Below are 18020 nucleotides of genomic sequence, written 5' to 3'. Positions count from 1 at the left end.
AATGTAAATTGTGTTTGTTCAGATGTTTACTGAGTGTTTTCTCTGGTAGCTTTGTGCAAAATTATTTGCTCAGCTTCTTAGAAAAAAAGTAATTAGTTTCTTTGTTAAAAAAAAAAAAGTCATTGTGTTTCCTCTAATTTTCATTGGGATTTGTAATCCATTGATCTACCTACGTCTTTAAGAACTGTTCTTTAAAACCTTTGCGATCAGCCAATATGAATCCAGGCTTTGCTTTAATGAAACTAGCACACAGCCTCTCTGGGGACAAGTGGATAAACAGTTATTGTGTGCAAGTTACAGAAACTAATGGGTTTTATTTCTCACTTTTTAGAATAATTCCACCTCCATTAGCTGCTCTCCATACAGTCAGCCCCATGCATTTTGAATGCTTTTTTTTTTTGCTTTTATTAATAATTGATTTTCCAGCTCCTGCAGTTGTAAAACTTTTTTGTGCTGTCACTAGACAAAATTAATTTACAGCCCCCCCTTTTTGAGATATATGGTAAAATATTTATTACAATGCAAATAAATACAACAAAGTACTCTACCTACTTTTGATTTGTTTAAATATGAGAAAATAATATGAAATAACCTTATAAATGAAGAATGAAGTCAAATGTTCTGTGACAAATATTATACCTCTTTCCCAAGATGCATTTGTGCATAAATGTAATGATTTTGTGCTGTACAATATGGGAAACAATGCTCTAAGTTGGGAATATTACTACCATTTGTCTATGCCACAATGCTCTTTTTTAAGTAGGCACATTGTCAGATATATACCCTGGAACAGGTTTGGATTAGAAATCCACTTTTTATCATTGTAAAAAAAAAAACAAGGGTAACTAAATGTATAAGCATATGCTTCCTAGCCTGCGGCTCTCAGATGGTAACATCTATAAAATGTCATAAATTATTTATGTCCACTTTAACTAGATTTCCTTGAGAAATTGTTGCACTGATGTTCAACAGAGGCAATAAATTAGCAGCATATGGCAATACACTAAAGAGAATTACATTTGCCCTGTGAAATCTGGGCACATTATCCCACCTGTTCTCTATGGGATCACCCTGACATTTGCTGCATTAATATCCACTGGTTGATGAAAATGGACCATAAGTTCCATAATGGTCAACGTGCTTAACTGTTGTAAAGTAGTGCCTATGACTCCTAAACCCTCTAATTCTCTAACCTCACTGTATCCTTGTTTTTTGTCTCTCTCTCTTTTATTCTCTAGCCTGTGAGCTCATGAATCAGGGGATACTGGCATTGGTGTCGTCGACGGGATGTGCTGCAGCCAACGCGCTACAATCTCTGACGGACGCCATGCACATTCCTCACCTGTTCATTCAGAGGAACGGAGACGGCACACCCCGCGCTGAGTGCCAGCTCAATCCCAGCCCAGACGGAGAGCGCTACACGCTGGCCGCACGCCCTCCTGTGCGTCTAAATGATGTCATGATCACGCTCGTCTCTGAACTGCGCTGGCACAAGTTCATTGTTTTCTATGACAGTGAGTACGGTGAGTAACAGTGAACCTTTGTGGCACCCATCTCCAGTTGGGAGCCTGGTTGGAGGTTAATGATAGGAGGGGAGGGGTCACACTGACAGTTGTTCTGTGACGTATCAGCTGGAATTCACAATTCATCATTTTATTTTGGTGCATAGCAATTTCAGAGGACTTTTCAAAGAAAAAAACATGTTGTCCTCGAGCAATGCTAGCAAGTTAAAATTTGATGAGAGCAGGTGGACTCTAGCAGACTAAAAGGCAGGCTGTCAGTTGTTAACCAGCTTCAGCATTGTAGTGTTTTGAAAACCATGAAACTGTCAAGGTATATAAAACATGGACTAGGTTAACCTTCTGATTTCTTCATTGAGCCAATGATGTTCAGCTGTATGGGAATAAAAATTTGGCTGTCAAACCAGAATTGTCTCTATGTCGGACATCTTTAACAAAAAACGTTCAACCTGACCTCTATCAAAATGTAATCAAGCCCAAGAATGAGGATTGCTCTTTACCGTTTACCCTAACAGTACAACTGTATTCTTGATCAAATAAATGCAGCCTTGCTGGGCATAAGAGACTTATTTCAAAAACAAATAAAACGTTGGAACAGTAGTGTAAATAATAAACAGATAGGAAACATTTGAATTCAAACCAGCAAGTAAACATTGGAAATATTAATATTTGTATTAATTAATATTGTCACGTCAGGAAGGTGGTAGACATTATATGAACATTCTAGCTTATTTTCTGATTGGGTAAACTGAGGGTGATACAACCTACCTTTTGTTACAACAATTCCTAGCCTCAACCCTGGTTTTGTGCCTGAATCCTTACCCTGCCTTAAGATAATACCAGGCTCAAAACACATTAGCTGATGATTGTTCTTCCCTGTTTTTTAGTCCTACAGTGTCTGACTGTAAAATGTATTTATGGGTTTCAGTGTTCCCAGAATATGCTTACAAGCAATGCTATAGCATTTGCAGTTTACATTAATAAGGTCTTTAGTTCTGCAGCTTTAACTGTAAGTTCGTTGTTCATTGTCGGGTCTTATGTGGAGTATATTGTTTCCTGAAAACAACACAATAAACACAAAAAAGGTTTGTTGGAGAAGATCAAGCATAAAGCTCCCTCATAAAAATTCTTTGTACTTACTATTGACTCCAATTAGCACTTAAACTGTAACAGTCTCCTCTGCAGTGCTGCTGGCTCTGAAATTATGAATTTTAACAAAGAATTTTTTGGTTTATTTAGCTTGCTTTTTGTAGATGTAGATGTAGATTCAATTTATTGTCATTACACAAGTACAGGTACAAGGCAACGAAATGCAATTTAGGACCGACCTGAAGTTAGTAAGAACAGCATAACATGAGGAGAGTTGAGGAGAAAAAAAAAAGGCAACCCCCAGACTATGCTCCAATAGGGAGTACAGTTTGGGGACAGTAAAAACACCTCAGCAATTTGCACATAATCATTACACAACATGAACACACAAGACTTGCAACAGGGGAGGGGGGAGGGGGAAGGGGTTGGAGGTAATCCAGCAAAGGCAAGCAGCCATCCGGTCCTGCAGCCATTTCGGCGCTGGTCACAGACCCGCCTGACAAACTGGTGGTAAAAAGCGTCGAAGGCGTGGGATGGGGGGTGGGGGGGGGGTGATTGCATATCTGTATCTATGTAAGAGTTCGTGTATGTGTAGGCCTGAAGAGTCGCTACGCCTGTCATCCCAATCTAGGTGCCTCAGTCCGCAGGATGTCATAGCGATACACAGCAGTTGCCATGGAGTCAACCTTGATCAGGTCCCAGACAGAGTCAACAATCAGCAGGTGTCAGTGTGGAGTCGGGGAAGGAACGCAAGAGCGTCTCGCTGCAGTGCTCTCTCCAGAGGGAGTTGTTGTTCCAGCAGCGGCCTCGGCCAAGGCCAGTGCTGATAAAGGGGGGCCAAAAGCAGATAAGATTGTGGTTGTTTGGTCTTGGTACGAGTAGCCGCATTCCAATTTACACAGCTCCTGGTCCGTTTGGGTCTCCGAAACGATCCATTTGCCTTTGCAAAGCTGTGAGCTTCTCCATGATGTTATCCATATTGTGGTTCATAGTCACAGTCTGAGTGCCAACAGCTCTGCCCACTGCTTCAATCATAACGGGCAGCCTAGTGGGGCTTTGGACAGCTGTCACCGTCTTCTTAATTCCTCGATAAACCAGGGTAATGCCTAATCCAAACAGCAGAAAACCTGTTATCATGGTTCCGAATAGGTAGATATCTTCAACGTCCTCCACGGAAAGAGCCGCCAGACACACGACCCGCCACCTCTCCCATGCGTCCATCGTGTAGCCAGCTGCGAACGTTCCGGCAGGGCAGTCAGGTTCCCCCGAACCCAAGCTTCTCGTCGAGAAGATGGTGTCAATTGCGTTGAGAGACCAGTTGATCAAATCCATAATTTCTTAATTTGTAGAGCAGTGCGGAGAGAGTCTCTCAAAGTACAAGACAGTAGACTAGACGAGAGGAGCAAAGCAGGGAAGATAAGGGAGAGGAGGGTAGGAAAATGCGACCGCCTTCGTTGAGAGCCAAAGCAAGGTGTAGCAAGGTGTTTTTAAAGGGATTTCAAAATTGAAATACTCACCCGTAATTTTTTTTCCCAAACCTGTGATTCTTTCCTCTTGTACAATGCAATTTTTTTTTAATTAATTAATTACCCGTAGCAGATCTATACAAGTGCAGCTGGGGAAGGTGGAGGGTTTCTGAAAGTGCGCTGCACTGTTACAGCAAATGCTAACCAAATATTTGATGGTTGAACACTAGGGGTGGGAGAAATAACTGATGCATCGTGATTCTCTCTCCAACGATTCTGGATCAATTTTGAGAATTTCAGAATCGATTATGAGCTTAGTTTTTTTCGGATTGTGAGGTGCCTAAAGATTCCCACCCCTATTGAACTCATGAGCTAATTGGCTACTGATACAGCAGGAACCAATTAGCTGTGCCCTATAGAGAATTATGTGATTGCAAGCTGGTTGAGTTAAGGACCTATAAGCCTGTGCCATCTAGAGATTCATGACAGAACTTTGTATTTGTTGCTCTTTTTGAGACAAAACACCATAAAAGCATAATTGATATACAACTGCACTGCTGTTTATTTCTAGTCTTCTGAAGCCATATGATATATTTGTTTGAGGATCAAACAAAAATTGAACATGACATCCACCCTGTAGCTTCATGAGAAAAAATAACAATGTTTGATTTATGAATGAATCCTATGAGTCCTTTGAGATTTGAGTGATTTGTTCATGGTCTGATGTGATTCTCTAATTCAGCTCACAGACTCAATGATCAGTGTATAACAGCTTGCTGGAAGGGAAGATTATCAGTGAAAAACAACTTAAATTATGGTTTATTCCTCACAAGGCTGTCATTGTGCTTTATAATACTTGGAATATAGCTCACAAATGAGATGGACTACTTATATGGTGCTTTTTGAAGCTTGTTATTGCGTGGACAAACAAATGATGACAGAATCATTTTTGAGTGAACTAGAACCAGCATGCAGGCCAAATCTCCTTTTGTTCCCATCTTATCTTCTTAAAATCCCCATTATCCCTAGCCAGTCTCTGTAGCCCATAGCTCTTTCTTTGCTTTGGGGTTGGGTGGTTTGCTGTGCTAACAGTATGCCATCTCGGATTCAAAGGTCTTGATGAAAAGTATCTCACAACCATTATGAGGCATTTTGATCCCCACAGTCAAAGCAGAGCTCCCTTGTGGTCCACATCTACAGTATTTCAGAATAGATTCAGCTAAACTGCGCTTTAAATAGCTCAGCATATATGCTAGGGCTACAACTGCTACTGAATTCGGCTTCAGGCAGGTTCAGACAGTGGGCTGAGATGAGTCAGAGCACCAAGCACCCTGGAGCAGGTAACATCATTCAAACCGTATCACAGAGGTCAGAGGAAAAGCCCCAATCAAGACATATAACATGATTGATGGTTGTGCAGAGCTCTTAGCACTGAACATGACACCCTCCAGTCACTCTGGATGTGAAATACTAGACACATTGATAACAGGCTTCTTGGCAAGGGCATAGGTTGGTAGGGACATGTTGTTGTGCATTTGTTTGGTTTCACTTCATTTTGATGGACCCTTTAACACATTCTGTTGACTATAAGTAACGTTGCACCTATAGCTCTCATTAGAGTGTTAGTAGAGTATTAGTAGACTGGTTGGGTTATGGTTAGAATAAGTTGACATGTAGTTGCAAAGTTACTTATAGTCAGTAGAATGTCTGTTGGAGGACCATCACAATAAAGAGTTAGCAGATATTAAGCACAGTCTACTAATAATCTAATGAGAGTTAGCTGACATGTAGTTGCAAAGTTGCTCAATGGTGTTTTAAGCCCCCAATGGCTCCTTAGAGGCAGCTAACCCTACCCTCAACCTTAAACCTACCCATCCCCTCGCTGCCTGGAAGGGGCCATTGGGGGCTTAAAACACCAAACACCTGCAAGCTCACTTATAGTCAACAGAATCTTCAAAAGGGACCATCAAAATAAAGTGTTACCATTTGGGTTTATTTAGAATATTTATCTGTCTGTCTGTCTGTATATCCATCTATTGTTCTATCTATCATTCTATATTTCTATGTATCTATCTGTCCATCTGTCTGCCTGTCGTTTAGTCTGTCTATATTTGTCTACTTTTGTACAAATGAATAATAAAGAGAAAAAAAAATAATTAAATTGATGTTTTTCTGCATTGTTTTCTGGTGTTTTAGACAGTGTAAAGGACAACGTTAAATGGATCTCAAGATCCATACTTTCATTATATGGATGAAAACATAACACTCAGTGCTTCTATTATAATCACTCAAAACTGTGATGGCTTGAAAAAGATAGGCATAGATTAATCACTTGTCTCACAACTTTTCTTTTCATATTTTAGTTTTTTTACAAATCTACACCTTTGCCTTTAAACTTTTCAACAAAACCATAATTTCATAAAACATGCTAATGTTCACAAGCTCATTCTGTATTAAAAATAGATACACTGAGAACTGGTTTTAGACCAGCAAAAGCGCAGTGACATTTGAGGAGCAGTGCGTAAATGATCTTACATTATGAATCTGCTTGAAAAAGAGAAAAATCATTTATCCGAGATCTCAGTCTCAGTTCTGCTCTTGTCACTTCTGTCACACTGGTGCAGGAACACTGGCAGTACAAATTGAAAATCATGCAGGCTGAGGGTGTGTTAAAAATATACCCAGAATCTGAAAGCAGGGAAAACTGATCTGAAAGAGCTGTTACTCCGATTCAGGTAGATGAAATACCAGATATGATGTGAGAGATATAGTGTCAGGTATTGTCACGGCAGTCTTAGGGTGAAAGACGACCCAGATGCAGAATGACCAACGAATTGAAATATTTATTGACAAGACACAAAAGGGATGGATAGGAGTGATGATGATGATCCAAACAGTAGGACAGGGCAGTCAACAGGGGAAATGGACGACAGGTGAGATCCGACCTAGGCAAGGCTATGCTGGAGAATCCAGGGAATGGGGATGCTCCAGATAACGACCGGAAACAGGCAGAAGCTCGAGGGACCAGGGGCTGGACACAGAGAGCTGCAACCAAAGCAGAGTCAGTCTCACTGCCGGGTCTTGGAAGCAGCCGTCAGGACGGGGAACAGGAACAGGCCGGAACAAACACAACAAGAGAAAATAAAACCAAACAGAAATAAAAACTGACTTGGCAAAATTATTTCATAAAGATAAACTAACTAAACTGAGAGAAGAAAATAAATAGTATAAAGGAATAATAGAAATAAACAACTAAAGCTACTAAGAGAACGACAAGATCTAAATAAAGAACAAAATAAAACTCCAGAAATCTAGAGCAAAAGACTGGAACTGGGCTAAAGTAAATATAAATGGAAGAAAAAACCAAAAGCTAGAACTGGCAGGAAAACACTGTCTAAACGATCACTAGACAAGCACGAGTCTTAACACTACATATACACATGCAACGAACCAGCAACACATGAGGGAGAGGAACACAATATAAAGGGACCAGAGCACATGAGGATCAGGTGAACACAATTAGTGAAACGAGGACAAGACGTGGACTAAACAAGGGGGCGTGGTAGCAGGAAACAAGGAGGCAGGACAAGAGGAGCACATGGCAAACACAAACAAAGACAGAGCCATGTGCTCAGACACAAGACAAACAAGGAAACATTAAACAGTGACAAAACAGACAAGACTGTCAGGGCGGGACCCTGACAGTACCCCTCCCCCAATGGACGCCTCCTGGCGTCCAAACTAGCCAATGGAGTCAAAGGAGGTACCACCAGGGAGGGCGGGTGGAGTGAAAACCTTGAAGCCCCATACTGGCCAGGAAACACAGAGGGTGGAACTGGGTGGGTGGGAATAGGACCAGGTAACAAGTTCAAAGTTGACCAGGGAGGTACCGGCTTAGGGAAACTGAGATGACCATGAAAAACAGAGGGTGGGATAAGAGGGGTGGGGACATGGTTGGTGGGGCCTCTAAAAACAGGCACCTTCTCTACTGGTGAGGGCCTCCTACTGAACTTGGTGTTGGGGGCAGGCTTGGACTTGGTCTCAGGGGCAGACTTGGATTTGGGAATAAACTCAGGGACAGTCTCTGAGGGCATGGCATGACTGTCAAACGACTCCAATGTGGCCTCTGTAGCCTTAATGGGCAGGTTAGAAAACTCAGGGAAAGCCTCCGTGGCCAGAACAGGAACAATCTCTGAAGAAACACAATTGAAAACAAGAACAGTCTCAGGGAGCACGATATGACTGAGACGATCAACTTCTGTTGGCATGACCTGACTGGTTAGCAGCTCAGATACGGCCTCCGTGGCCGTAGCAGGCAGATTAGAATACTCTGGGCAGACCGCCATGGCCGGAGCAGGAACAGTCTCAGATAACACAACATGAGTGACAAGATCAACTTCTGTGGGCATGACACAGCTGACAGGAACCTCAGGGGTGGCCTCCGTGGCCAGCACAGGAACAGACTCTGACGACATGACATGTCTAGTATGAATGCCCTCCTCAGATGTGACAGGACTAACAGGTGGTTCTGGTAAAGTAACATTGACAGTCTCTGATTTCTTCACTAGGCCAAAGACTACTGGTGAAGTGGGTAGCCTAGGATGTGGTTCCACCAGACTACATGGTTCTGGCACCACTGGATATGGGACCATTGGAGTAGGGTCCTCCAGGACCACTGGATTTGTGACCTGCTGACTCTGGTCCTCCAAGACCATAGAACTTAGGGCCACTTGATTCAAGTCCCCCTGGACCACTGGACTCTGGGCCTCCTGACTCGGGACCTCTTGGATCAATGGACTCGGGCTCTCCTGACTCGGGCCCTCTCGGCCCAATGGACTCGGGATCCCCTGACTCTGACCCTTCTGGATCACTGGACTTGGGGTCTCCTGACTTGGGCCCTCTTGGATCAATGGACTCGGGCTCTCCTGACTCGGGCCCTCTTGGCCCACTGGACTCGGGATCCCCTGACTCTGACCCTTTTGGATCACTGGACTTAGAACCTCTTGACAAGGAGTGTAAAACGGCACAATATGGGCCCTCCTAGGCTTCTGCTTTCGGGGGCACAACAATGCGCGATCGACCGCTTCTAAGGTGACTGCAGCGGCCGTAGCTGGCACTGGGGTGACTGCATTAAATTTGACTGCCCTTGGGGTATCTGCAGCGGGCTCGGGCTCTGGAGTGACTGGAGCGGGCTCGGGCTCTGGAGTGACTGGAGCGGGCTCGGGCTCTGGAGTGACTGGAGCGGGCTCGGGCTCTGGAGTGACTGGAGCGGGCTCGGGCTCTGGAGTGACTGGAGCGGGCTCGGGCTCTGGAGTGACTGGAGCGGGCTCGGGCTCTGGAGTGACTGGAGCGGGCTCTGGAGTGACTGGAGCGGGCTCGGGCTCTGGAGTGACTGGAGCGGGCTCGGGCTCTGGAGTGACTGGAGCGGGCTCGGGCTCTGGAGTGACTGGAGCGGGCTCGGGCTCGGGCTCTGGAGTGACTGGAGCGGGCTCGGGCTCTGGAGTGACTGGAGCGGGCTCGGGCTCTGGAGTGACTGGAGCGGGCTCGGGCTCTGGAGTGACTGGAGCGGGCTCGGGCTCTGGAGTGACTGGAGCGGGCTCGGGCTCTGGAGTGACTGGAGCGGGCTCGGGCTCTGGAGTGACTGGAGCGGTCTTGTCTGATTTAGGGGTGACTACAGCAGTCTGGGCTGCCCTCCTCCTTCTCAGTCTACGCTTTACTGTTGGGGTCAGAGAAGGACCTTGAACTTGACTCAGTGAGGAGGGAATGGCGGTATGGTCACTGCAGGCTGACTCTGGTGGTGTGAGAATCTGCCAGTCCTCACGATGGTGCAGATAGTTGGTGAAGCTCCAGAAATCCAGAAATCTCAGTTGCTCAATCTCCCACTGTGGCAGGGAGTCATCAAGGCAGTGGTTAAAAACTTCCTTAAGGGCCTCATCCTCGTACTCAAGGCCCTTGGCCATAGTCCAGAAGAACTGGGCGAAGGACCGCACCTCCCGGCCCTGCTGACGAAGTGACATCACTGCTTGATGAAGTGCCCTCCTCTCTTGAGCCGTAGCAGGGGGAACAATTTTGAAACTCATTCTGCTGGGTCCTGTTATTGGCTGGTTCGTTATGTCAGGTATTGTCACGGCAGTCTTAGGGTGAAAGACGACCCAGATGCAGAATGACCAACGAATTGAAATATTTATTGACAAGACACAAAAGGGATGGATAGGAGTGATGATGATCCAAACAGTAGGACAGGGCAGTCAACAGGGGAAATGGACGACAGGTGAGATCCGACCTAGGCAAGGCTATGCTGGAGAATCCAGGGAATGGGGATGCTCCAGATAACGACCGGAAACAGGCAGAAGCTCGAGGGACCAGGGGCTGGACACAGAGAGCTGCAACCAAAGCAGAGTCAGTCTCACTGCCGGGTCTTGGAAGCAGCCGTCAGGACGGGGAACAGGAACAGGCCGGAACAAACACAACAAGAGAAAATAAAACCAAACAGAAATAAAAACTGACTTGGCAAAATTATTTCATAAAGATAAACTAACTAAACTGAGAGAAGAAAATAAATAGTATAAAGGAATAATAGAAATAAACAACTAAAGCTACTAAGAGAACGACAAGATCTAAATAAAGAACAAAATAAAACTCCAGAAATCTAGAGCAAAAGACTGGAACTGGGCTAAAGTAAATATAAATGAAAGAAAAAAACAAAAGCTAGAACTGGCAGGAAAACACTGTCTAAACGATCACTAGACAAGCACGAGTCTTAACACTACATATACACATGCAACAAACCAGCAACACATGAGGGAGAGGAACACAATATAAAGGGACCAGAGCACATGAGGATCAGGTGAACACAATTAGTGAAACGAGGACAAGACGTGGACTAAACAAGGGGGCGTGGTAGCAGGAAACAAGGAGGCAGGACAAGAGGAGCACATGGCAAACACAAACAAAGACAGAGCCATGTGCTCAGACACAAGACAAACAAGGAAACATTAAACAGTGACAAAACAGACAAGACTGTCAGGGCGGGACCCTGACATATAGTGTCTGCATGCACCTTGACTTCATATAAAGTTAATTTATGGATCTTTAATTTATACTCACTGATTCCCGTTTTGTATTACAACCTAATTGCTTATATGTGAATCAAGTGAGAAAACTACAGCATCGGCTTTATAACTAACTCTTAATGCATCTAGGGCTCGATCTGAGTTGAGTAAGTAGGTCTTTCTCACTCTCTTACTATCATTTCTCATTTTCAAGCACTTTTTCAAGCACTTATAGCTGGAATGACGCGCCGCTGTAATCGATTATGTTGATTATGTAAATTAGTCGATTTGCATGGAATCGATTCGTTGCACTGTTTATGGTCATCCCCAATGATGGTGGCTAAAGTATGTGTTTTTTAAACAGAGACCAAATTAAATGGTGCATTACACAGTCTGTAAAACCACAGCAGCACAACTTCTATGCAGAAGCATCTGAAAAGAAAACATCCCAGGGCTCTCCTACCTCAAAACGATGATGCGGCAGCAAAAGTATTTGGATTTTTAAAGGGAAGGTTCGGAGTAAAATCACCCTAGGGTCCTTTGCACCATGGCATCAAGCCAAACACCCCCCCCAAAAGCCTTTTTTCCCTTGGTTGAACATTTTTAAATTTAGAGCTTATTTAGAGATATCAGCTGAATGGCTTAGTGCAGGCGCTATTGGCTCCAAATTTGTATCTAGAAAATTACCCCACTAATAATGCCCAGAATGGTACGAAACTTCTACAGTAGTACAAATAGGTTCTGTACTCATAAAACGAGGCATTGGAAAGTATGTAAGTACATCAGGAGTTTATTTAAATAACACTTGACCGACGGCTCATGCTACTGCTAACCCAGACACTTCACTGAGTTGAGAAAAGCATGTAAAAGTCCTGGTAGAAAGCGATGCATAAGGATGTAGTGTAACTTAATATTTAATATTCTCAGGTATACCTGAAGCAGCACAAGATAATCCCGAAGAAGCCATCAAAGAATTGATACACTCCTCTTTTAAACTCCCCATGATAACCGTAAAAACGATCAACTTCCATCGCGTTCACCGAATTGGACAAAGGCAGACTGATGATAAACGACCCAGACCAATTGTAGAAAAAAACATTATAAACACAAAGAACTTCTGAAGAGCAAAGCTAGAGAGCTAAGAGGAACACATTTTGGACTGAATGATCAGTTCCCAAAAGAAATTCAAAAACGCCGAGAAAAAAATGATCCCAATAATGAAACAACATTGAAAAGAAGAAAAACGAGCCAATCTCAACGTCGACAAATTATGCATAAATGGACAACTCTATAGAGACTCTGATACCACTTAAATAATTTAATATCAGACTACGTTAGATCATCAGGTCGCCGATCAGCTATGCATAAAAATGCAATGTCGCACTTTATAAACATGTTTTTTACCAACTTCAGTGAATGCCATTCGTTTTCTAAAATGTGTTTGTTTTATGTTAAATGTTATATGTTGTCATATTACCTTTTACTGAACATATCACACCCAGGAAATCTGCAAAAATATCTGGATTATACCGAACTATCTGGAATTTACAATCTACAATACGGTATCACGTTGATAATGTGCAGTACCGTCTATCCTAAAAGGAGAGAAAAAAGGGTATGAAATTTGTTATCTGAAATGTGCGAGGCATTGATTCACTGACTAAAAGATACAAAATATTAAATCACTTAAAAAAATTTTACGCAGACATTTGTCTATTGCAAGAAACCCATCTGCTAGAATCGGAACACAAGAAACTTCAAACCTCACAATTTTCACATATCTTCTTTTCATCTTATAGCTCAAAAAAGAGAGGAGTAGCCACTCTCATACGAAGGAAGCTAACATTTAGCATCAATAAAACAATAGCTGACACAGAGGGCAGATATCTCATCATTAATTCTACCATTAATAATAACAATATTACTATTGCCAACATTTAAGGACCAAACATTGATGATGAAAACTTCTCAATATTATCATATTTTTCACAATCAGCTGTAATCATAGACTTCAACACAATTATTAAACAAATCTAATGCTTCAAATCAGATGAAAACCTGGCACTCAAGGTGATTTATAATGCTGGATGAATTTGCCATTATCTCTTATAGACAAGTCAAGTCAAGTCACCTTCATTTATATAGCGCTTTTTACAATTAGATTGCATCAAAGCAGCTTCACAGTGATAACATGAAAATAATACAACAAAGTTTGTTTCTTGAAGAAAACTGCGTCATCGTCCATCTTAAGTAAGGCAGATCAATAATATTGTTAAATATTAAATGTAGGAAGAATCTCTACAATAAAAATGGTCATATTACCAAAAATGAATTACCTATTTACAATGATACCAATCCAACCCACAAAGAAATGGTTAGACACATTAAAGATAAATAAAGATAAATATTTATCTTTAGCAAGATAATACATTTTTCTGAAGAAAAAAAAAAAAAAAAACAAGAATAAGCATTGCCACATTACAGAAAAACAAAGATATGGGAGGATTAGGGGCATCCAACTTTGAACATTATTATCTACAGTAGCTGCACAATTACAATATCTCTGCAAAAGGATAAACAGCAATCATACCCATAACCCATGGTTAGACTAAAAAGATTTCATTTCCGACTTACCATACATTACTGATGTAATTAAGGCTCATAATTTATACAATAGCATGACAATTCATACAACATTATTAGCATGGTGGTAAAGTAATCAAATAACACCACACTCCTTCTCTCCTATATGGCATAACACAGATTTTACCATTAATAAATCTTCACTTATTAATGAAAAATGGAAAATTGCTAGCATCACACATTTACATCATCTTTTCTTGGATAATAATTTCTGAATTAATAGAAAAATATAATTTAGGCAAAGGTCAGTATTTTTATTACATACAAATTAATCATGCTATTAGAACTAAGATTGGCAACCTTCTTCCTAAAACTCAACCTCTTATTAAAAAAAAAAACAACAACAAAAAGAAAAGATCAGCAACAAAAAAAATTACTATCCAAATTATACAATATATTAATAAATATTATTATACATATTCAATACCTATTAAACAATGGGAAAATGACCTTAACATAGTCACAGATGTCAATTTCTGGAAACAAGTCTGCTTAAATACATTTTGTTTAAGCAGAAATACCAACGTACAAGTAATCCAATTTAAAGTAATACACAGAACACACTTAACCCAACATAAACTGTTCAAAATGGGATTATCAGAATCAAACAAATGATAACACTGCAATCATCAAAAAGATGATTACTTTCATGCCATCTGGTCTTGTCCCCCTGTTACCAAATTTTGGAAAGAAATTACAGGAAAATGATCTGTTTACCTTAAACGTAATATCCCGGCAAACCCGTCATTATGTCTTCTAGGAGACATATTACAAATAAACCCTCCACTGGAACATACATCAACCTTACTAGTTATCGCCAAGAAAATAATTTTGATCAATTGGAAAAATAAAAATAAAATCAGTATTACACAATGGCAACAGCTATTAATAGACCATATTATCAAAGAAAAACAGACGGCTATCCTCAAACACAAAATAACTAAATTTAAACAAATATTTGGCACCATTACAAAATCCCTAAACATTAGTGTGCCCTGAGAGGTGAATTAATGTCTCACCATTACCTAAACACGCATACCTGTATCATCCTTGTATCAATATTATTGAATACCCTCCGAATATACTTATAACCTGTATTAATATATCAGGAAATGTAAAGGATAAAGACATCTGATATATTCGTGGCATTGTTTTGCATTTTACTAGTTAGTATATTATGTATGTGCAGGGCATGTATATGTATATGCCTAAGACATTTTATTATTATTATTGTTATTAATATTTCTATTATTAGGCATATGGGTATATATAACTATATGTAGGTGTGTGTATATATATGTATGTATGGGTGTGTATGTTTGTAGGTGTAAATGTATATATATGTAAATGTATGTATTCCACAATTACTTTGAATTACCTTTAACTGTTGCTATGATATTCGTGAAGGGCTTTAAAGGCACAAACTACACATATATATAGCATAAGTACCGCTATTTTTTCTCTCCCCTTTCTTTTCTACAAACTCATCATTGATGCCACTACCACAACTATCACTATCTTAATTACATGTTTATAATTTTTTTTTAAATTTTCTTTTCCTTTCTTCCTCCTTTCTATTCTTCTTTTTCTCACCCTTCCTTGGACTCCTGTCCCCCCCTCTACTCTCCCCCCCTCCCTCTCTCCCTGACAAGGTCATGACAGGACCACATGGCCAACGTGTCTGTAGACCAAGAAGGACTGGATAATATATGATACCTGGCTTAAAGCACATACCTTACGACTACAACTGATGATCACTTTTAAAAGTTTTATATCCAAGCGCAGGCAGAGACGCGACCGGGTCATGGGCCAATGATCCGGAAGGTCCGGCCAATGTATTTTGGTGGGCCCTTCCAAGACATCTCTTCAAACGGTTGTATCCAAGCGCAAGCAGAGACGCGACCGGGTCATGTACCAATGATCCGGAAGGTCCGGCCAATGTGTTTTGGTGAGCCCTTGCAAGACATCTTGGAGTGGAAGGTGCATGTCCATATTGCACTGGAATGTCTATAATACAGCAGGAAATCGATTAAACCAGACAATAGCCATCTTAACCCCCACCCCCCTTTTTCAAATCCATCTTTTCATTTCTGCTTTTCTCTTCTATCTATCCCCATCTATATCCCTTCTTCTCTGTATATGCCTCTTATTTATTTATTTATTATTTACTTATTTTACAGTAAATAATAAATGATAGCAATAACATCGATGGGGAGATATACAATGTGTCTGTATGTATGTGTGTATATATATATATATATATATATATATATATATATATATATATATATATATATATATATATATATATATATATATATATATATATATATATATATATATATATATATATATATATATACACTCACCTAAAGGATTATTAGGAACACCTGTTAAATTTCTCATTAATGCAATTATTTAATCAACCAATCACATGGCAGTTGCTTCAATGCATTTAGGGGTGTGGTCCTGGTCAAGACAATCTCCTGAACTCCAAACTGAATGTCAGAATGGGAAAGAAAGGTGATTTAAGCAATTTTGAGCGTGGCATGGTTGTTGGTGCCAGACGGGCCGGTCTGAGTATTTCACAATCTGCTCAGTTGCTGGGATTTTCACGCACAACCATTTCTAGGGTTTACAAAGAATGGTGTGAAAAGGGAAAAACATCCAGTATGCGGCAGTCCTGTGGGCGAAAATGCCTTGTTGATGCTAGAGGTCAGAGGAGAATGGGCCGAAAATTGGACAGTTGAAGACTGGAAAAATGTTGCCTGGTCTGATGAGTCTCGATTTCTGTTGAGACATTCAGATGGTAGAGTCAGAATTTGGCGTAAACAGAATGAGAACATGGATCCATCATGCCTTGTTACCACTGTGCAGGCTGGTGGTGGTGGTGTAATGGTGTGGGGGATGTTTTCTTGGCACACTTTAGGCCCCTTAGTGCCAATTGGGCATTGTTTAAATGCTACGGCCTACCTGAGCATTGTTTCTGACCATGTCCATCCCTTTATGACCACCATGTACCAATCCTCTGATGGCTACTTCCAGCAGGATAATGCACCATGTCACAAAGCTCGAATCATTTCAAATTGGTTTCTTGAACATGACAATGAGTTCACTGTACTAAAATGGCCCCCACAGTCACCAGATCTCAACCCAATAGAGCATCTTTGGGATGTGGTGGAACGGGAGCTTCGTGCCCTGGATGTGCATCCCACAAATCTCCATCAAATGCAAGATGCTATCATATCAATATGGGCCAACATTTCTAAAGAATGCTTTCAGCACCTTGTTGAATCAATGCCACGTAGAATTAAGGCAGTTCTGAAGGCGAAAGGGGGTCAAACACAGTATTAGTATGGTGTTCCTAATAATCCTTTAGGTGAGTGTATATATATATGTTTGTGTGTGTATGTGTGTGTGTGTGCGTGTGCGTGTAGAGATATGTATGTTCATCCATATTGCTTTTTGTTTCCTCTCGTATTATGCATTCCTTTCTTGTTTGTCGTCAACAAGCTTATTTGTCTGATACTTGCTTTTTCAACATCTATATTTGTCTAAATTAGTTTTTTGCTGTTGTTTTATTTATGTACTTATCTGTATTGCATTGTTTGCTTAATAATAATTTTTTTCATCTAATGGATGAACTCATGCCTCATTTGGACTTATTTATTTAACTATGCACCGTCAATCGTTTGCAGTTTTATGAATACCGACATTTTTGGTACTGTTGCTACAGTTACCGCTATGGTTCGTTAGAATGTGGTTGTGACTTCAGTGTTTGATCACACAGCTGAATGAACATATTCAAGCAGCTACAATTAATCTCCTGAAGGAACAAAACATTTCAGGATTCACACTTGCATCAATTGCTGCTGAAAAAATCCCAAGAAGTGACTGTGAACACAGCCATAGTAAACACCTACACTACATAAAATGTATATTTTTTCTTAAATAGTACTGTGGCGAGCAGGATGAGGCCGAGGGCCGTGAGAGAGCGGCACGAGGCCGGTGGCGGGATTACTGATGAGCGACACCTGCGCGACGCACCGGTCTTGTAGGCTATCTCTCACGGAGGAGCGGAAGCATAAAGGAGGAGCGACGACAGTGAAGAGCGAGAGAGGACAGGCCTGGACTTATGTTGTGGTTTTTATGTTTTATTACTTTTACTTTCGTTTTGTTTTATCATTAAAATGTATTTGAATGTTCGCCGGTTCCCGCCTCCTTCTTCCCATAACATCTGAACTGCGTTA

General features: G+C 41.2%; 1 protein-coding gene across 1 annotated transcript in view; it reads left to right on the top strand.

The window, feature by feature from the left end:
* Window positions 1-1244: 1244 nt before the first annotated feature.
* Window positions 1245-18020, top strand: part of grid1a (glutamate receptor, ionotropic, delta 1a) — a 124177-nt gene continuing 107401 nt past the window's right edge. The window contains exon 1 of the mRNA XM_081347778.1: window positions 1245-1523. Within this exon, the coding sequence (XP_081203904.1) occupies window positions 1250-1523 (274 nt within the window). The 5' untranslated portion in view covers window positions 1245-1249. The remainder of the gene's footprint in view (window positions 1524-18020) is intronic.

The sequence above is a fragment of the Scardinius erythrophthalmus genome, assembly GCF_964197995.2.
Source record: "Scardinius erythrophthalmus genome assembly, chromosome: 19".
Classification (NCBI taxonomy): domain Eukaryota; kingdom Metazoa; phylum Chordata; class Actinopteri; order Cypriniformes; family Leuciscidae; genus Scardinius; species Scardinius erythrophthalmus.
This window is presented reverse-complemented; position numbering and strand designations above follow the sequence as displayed.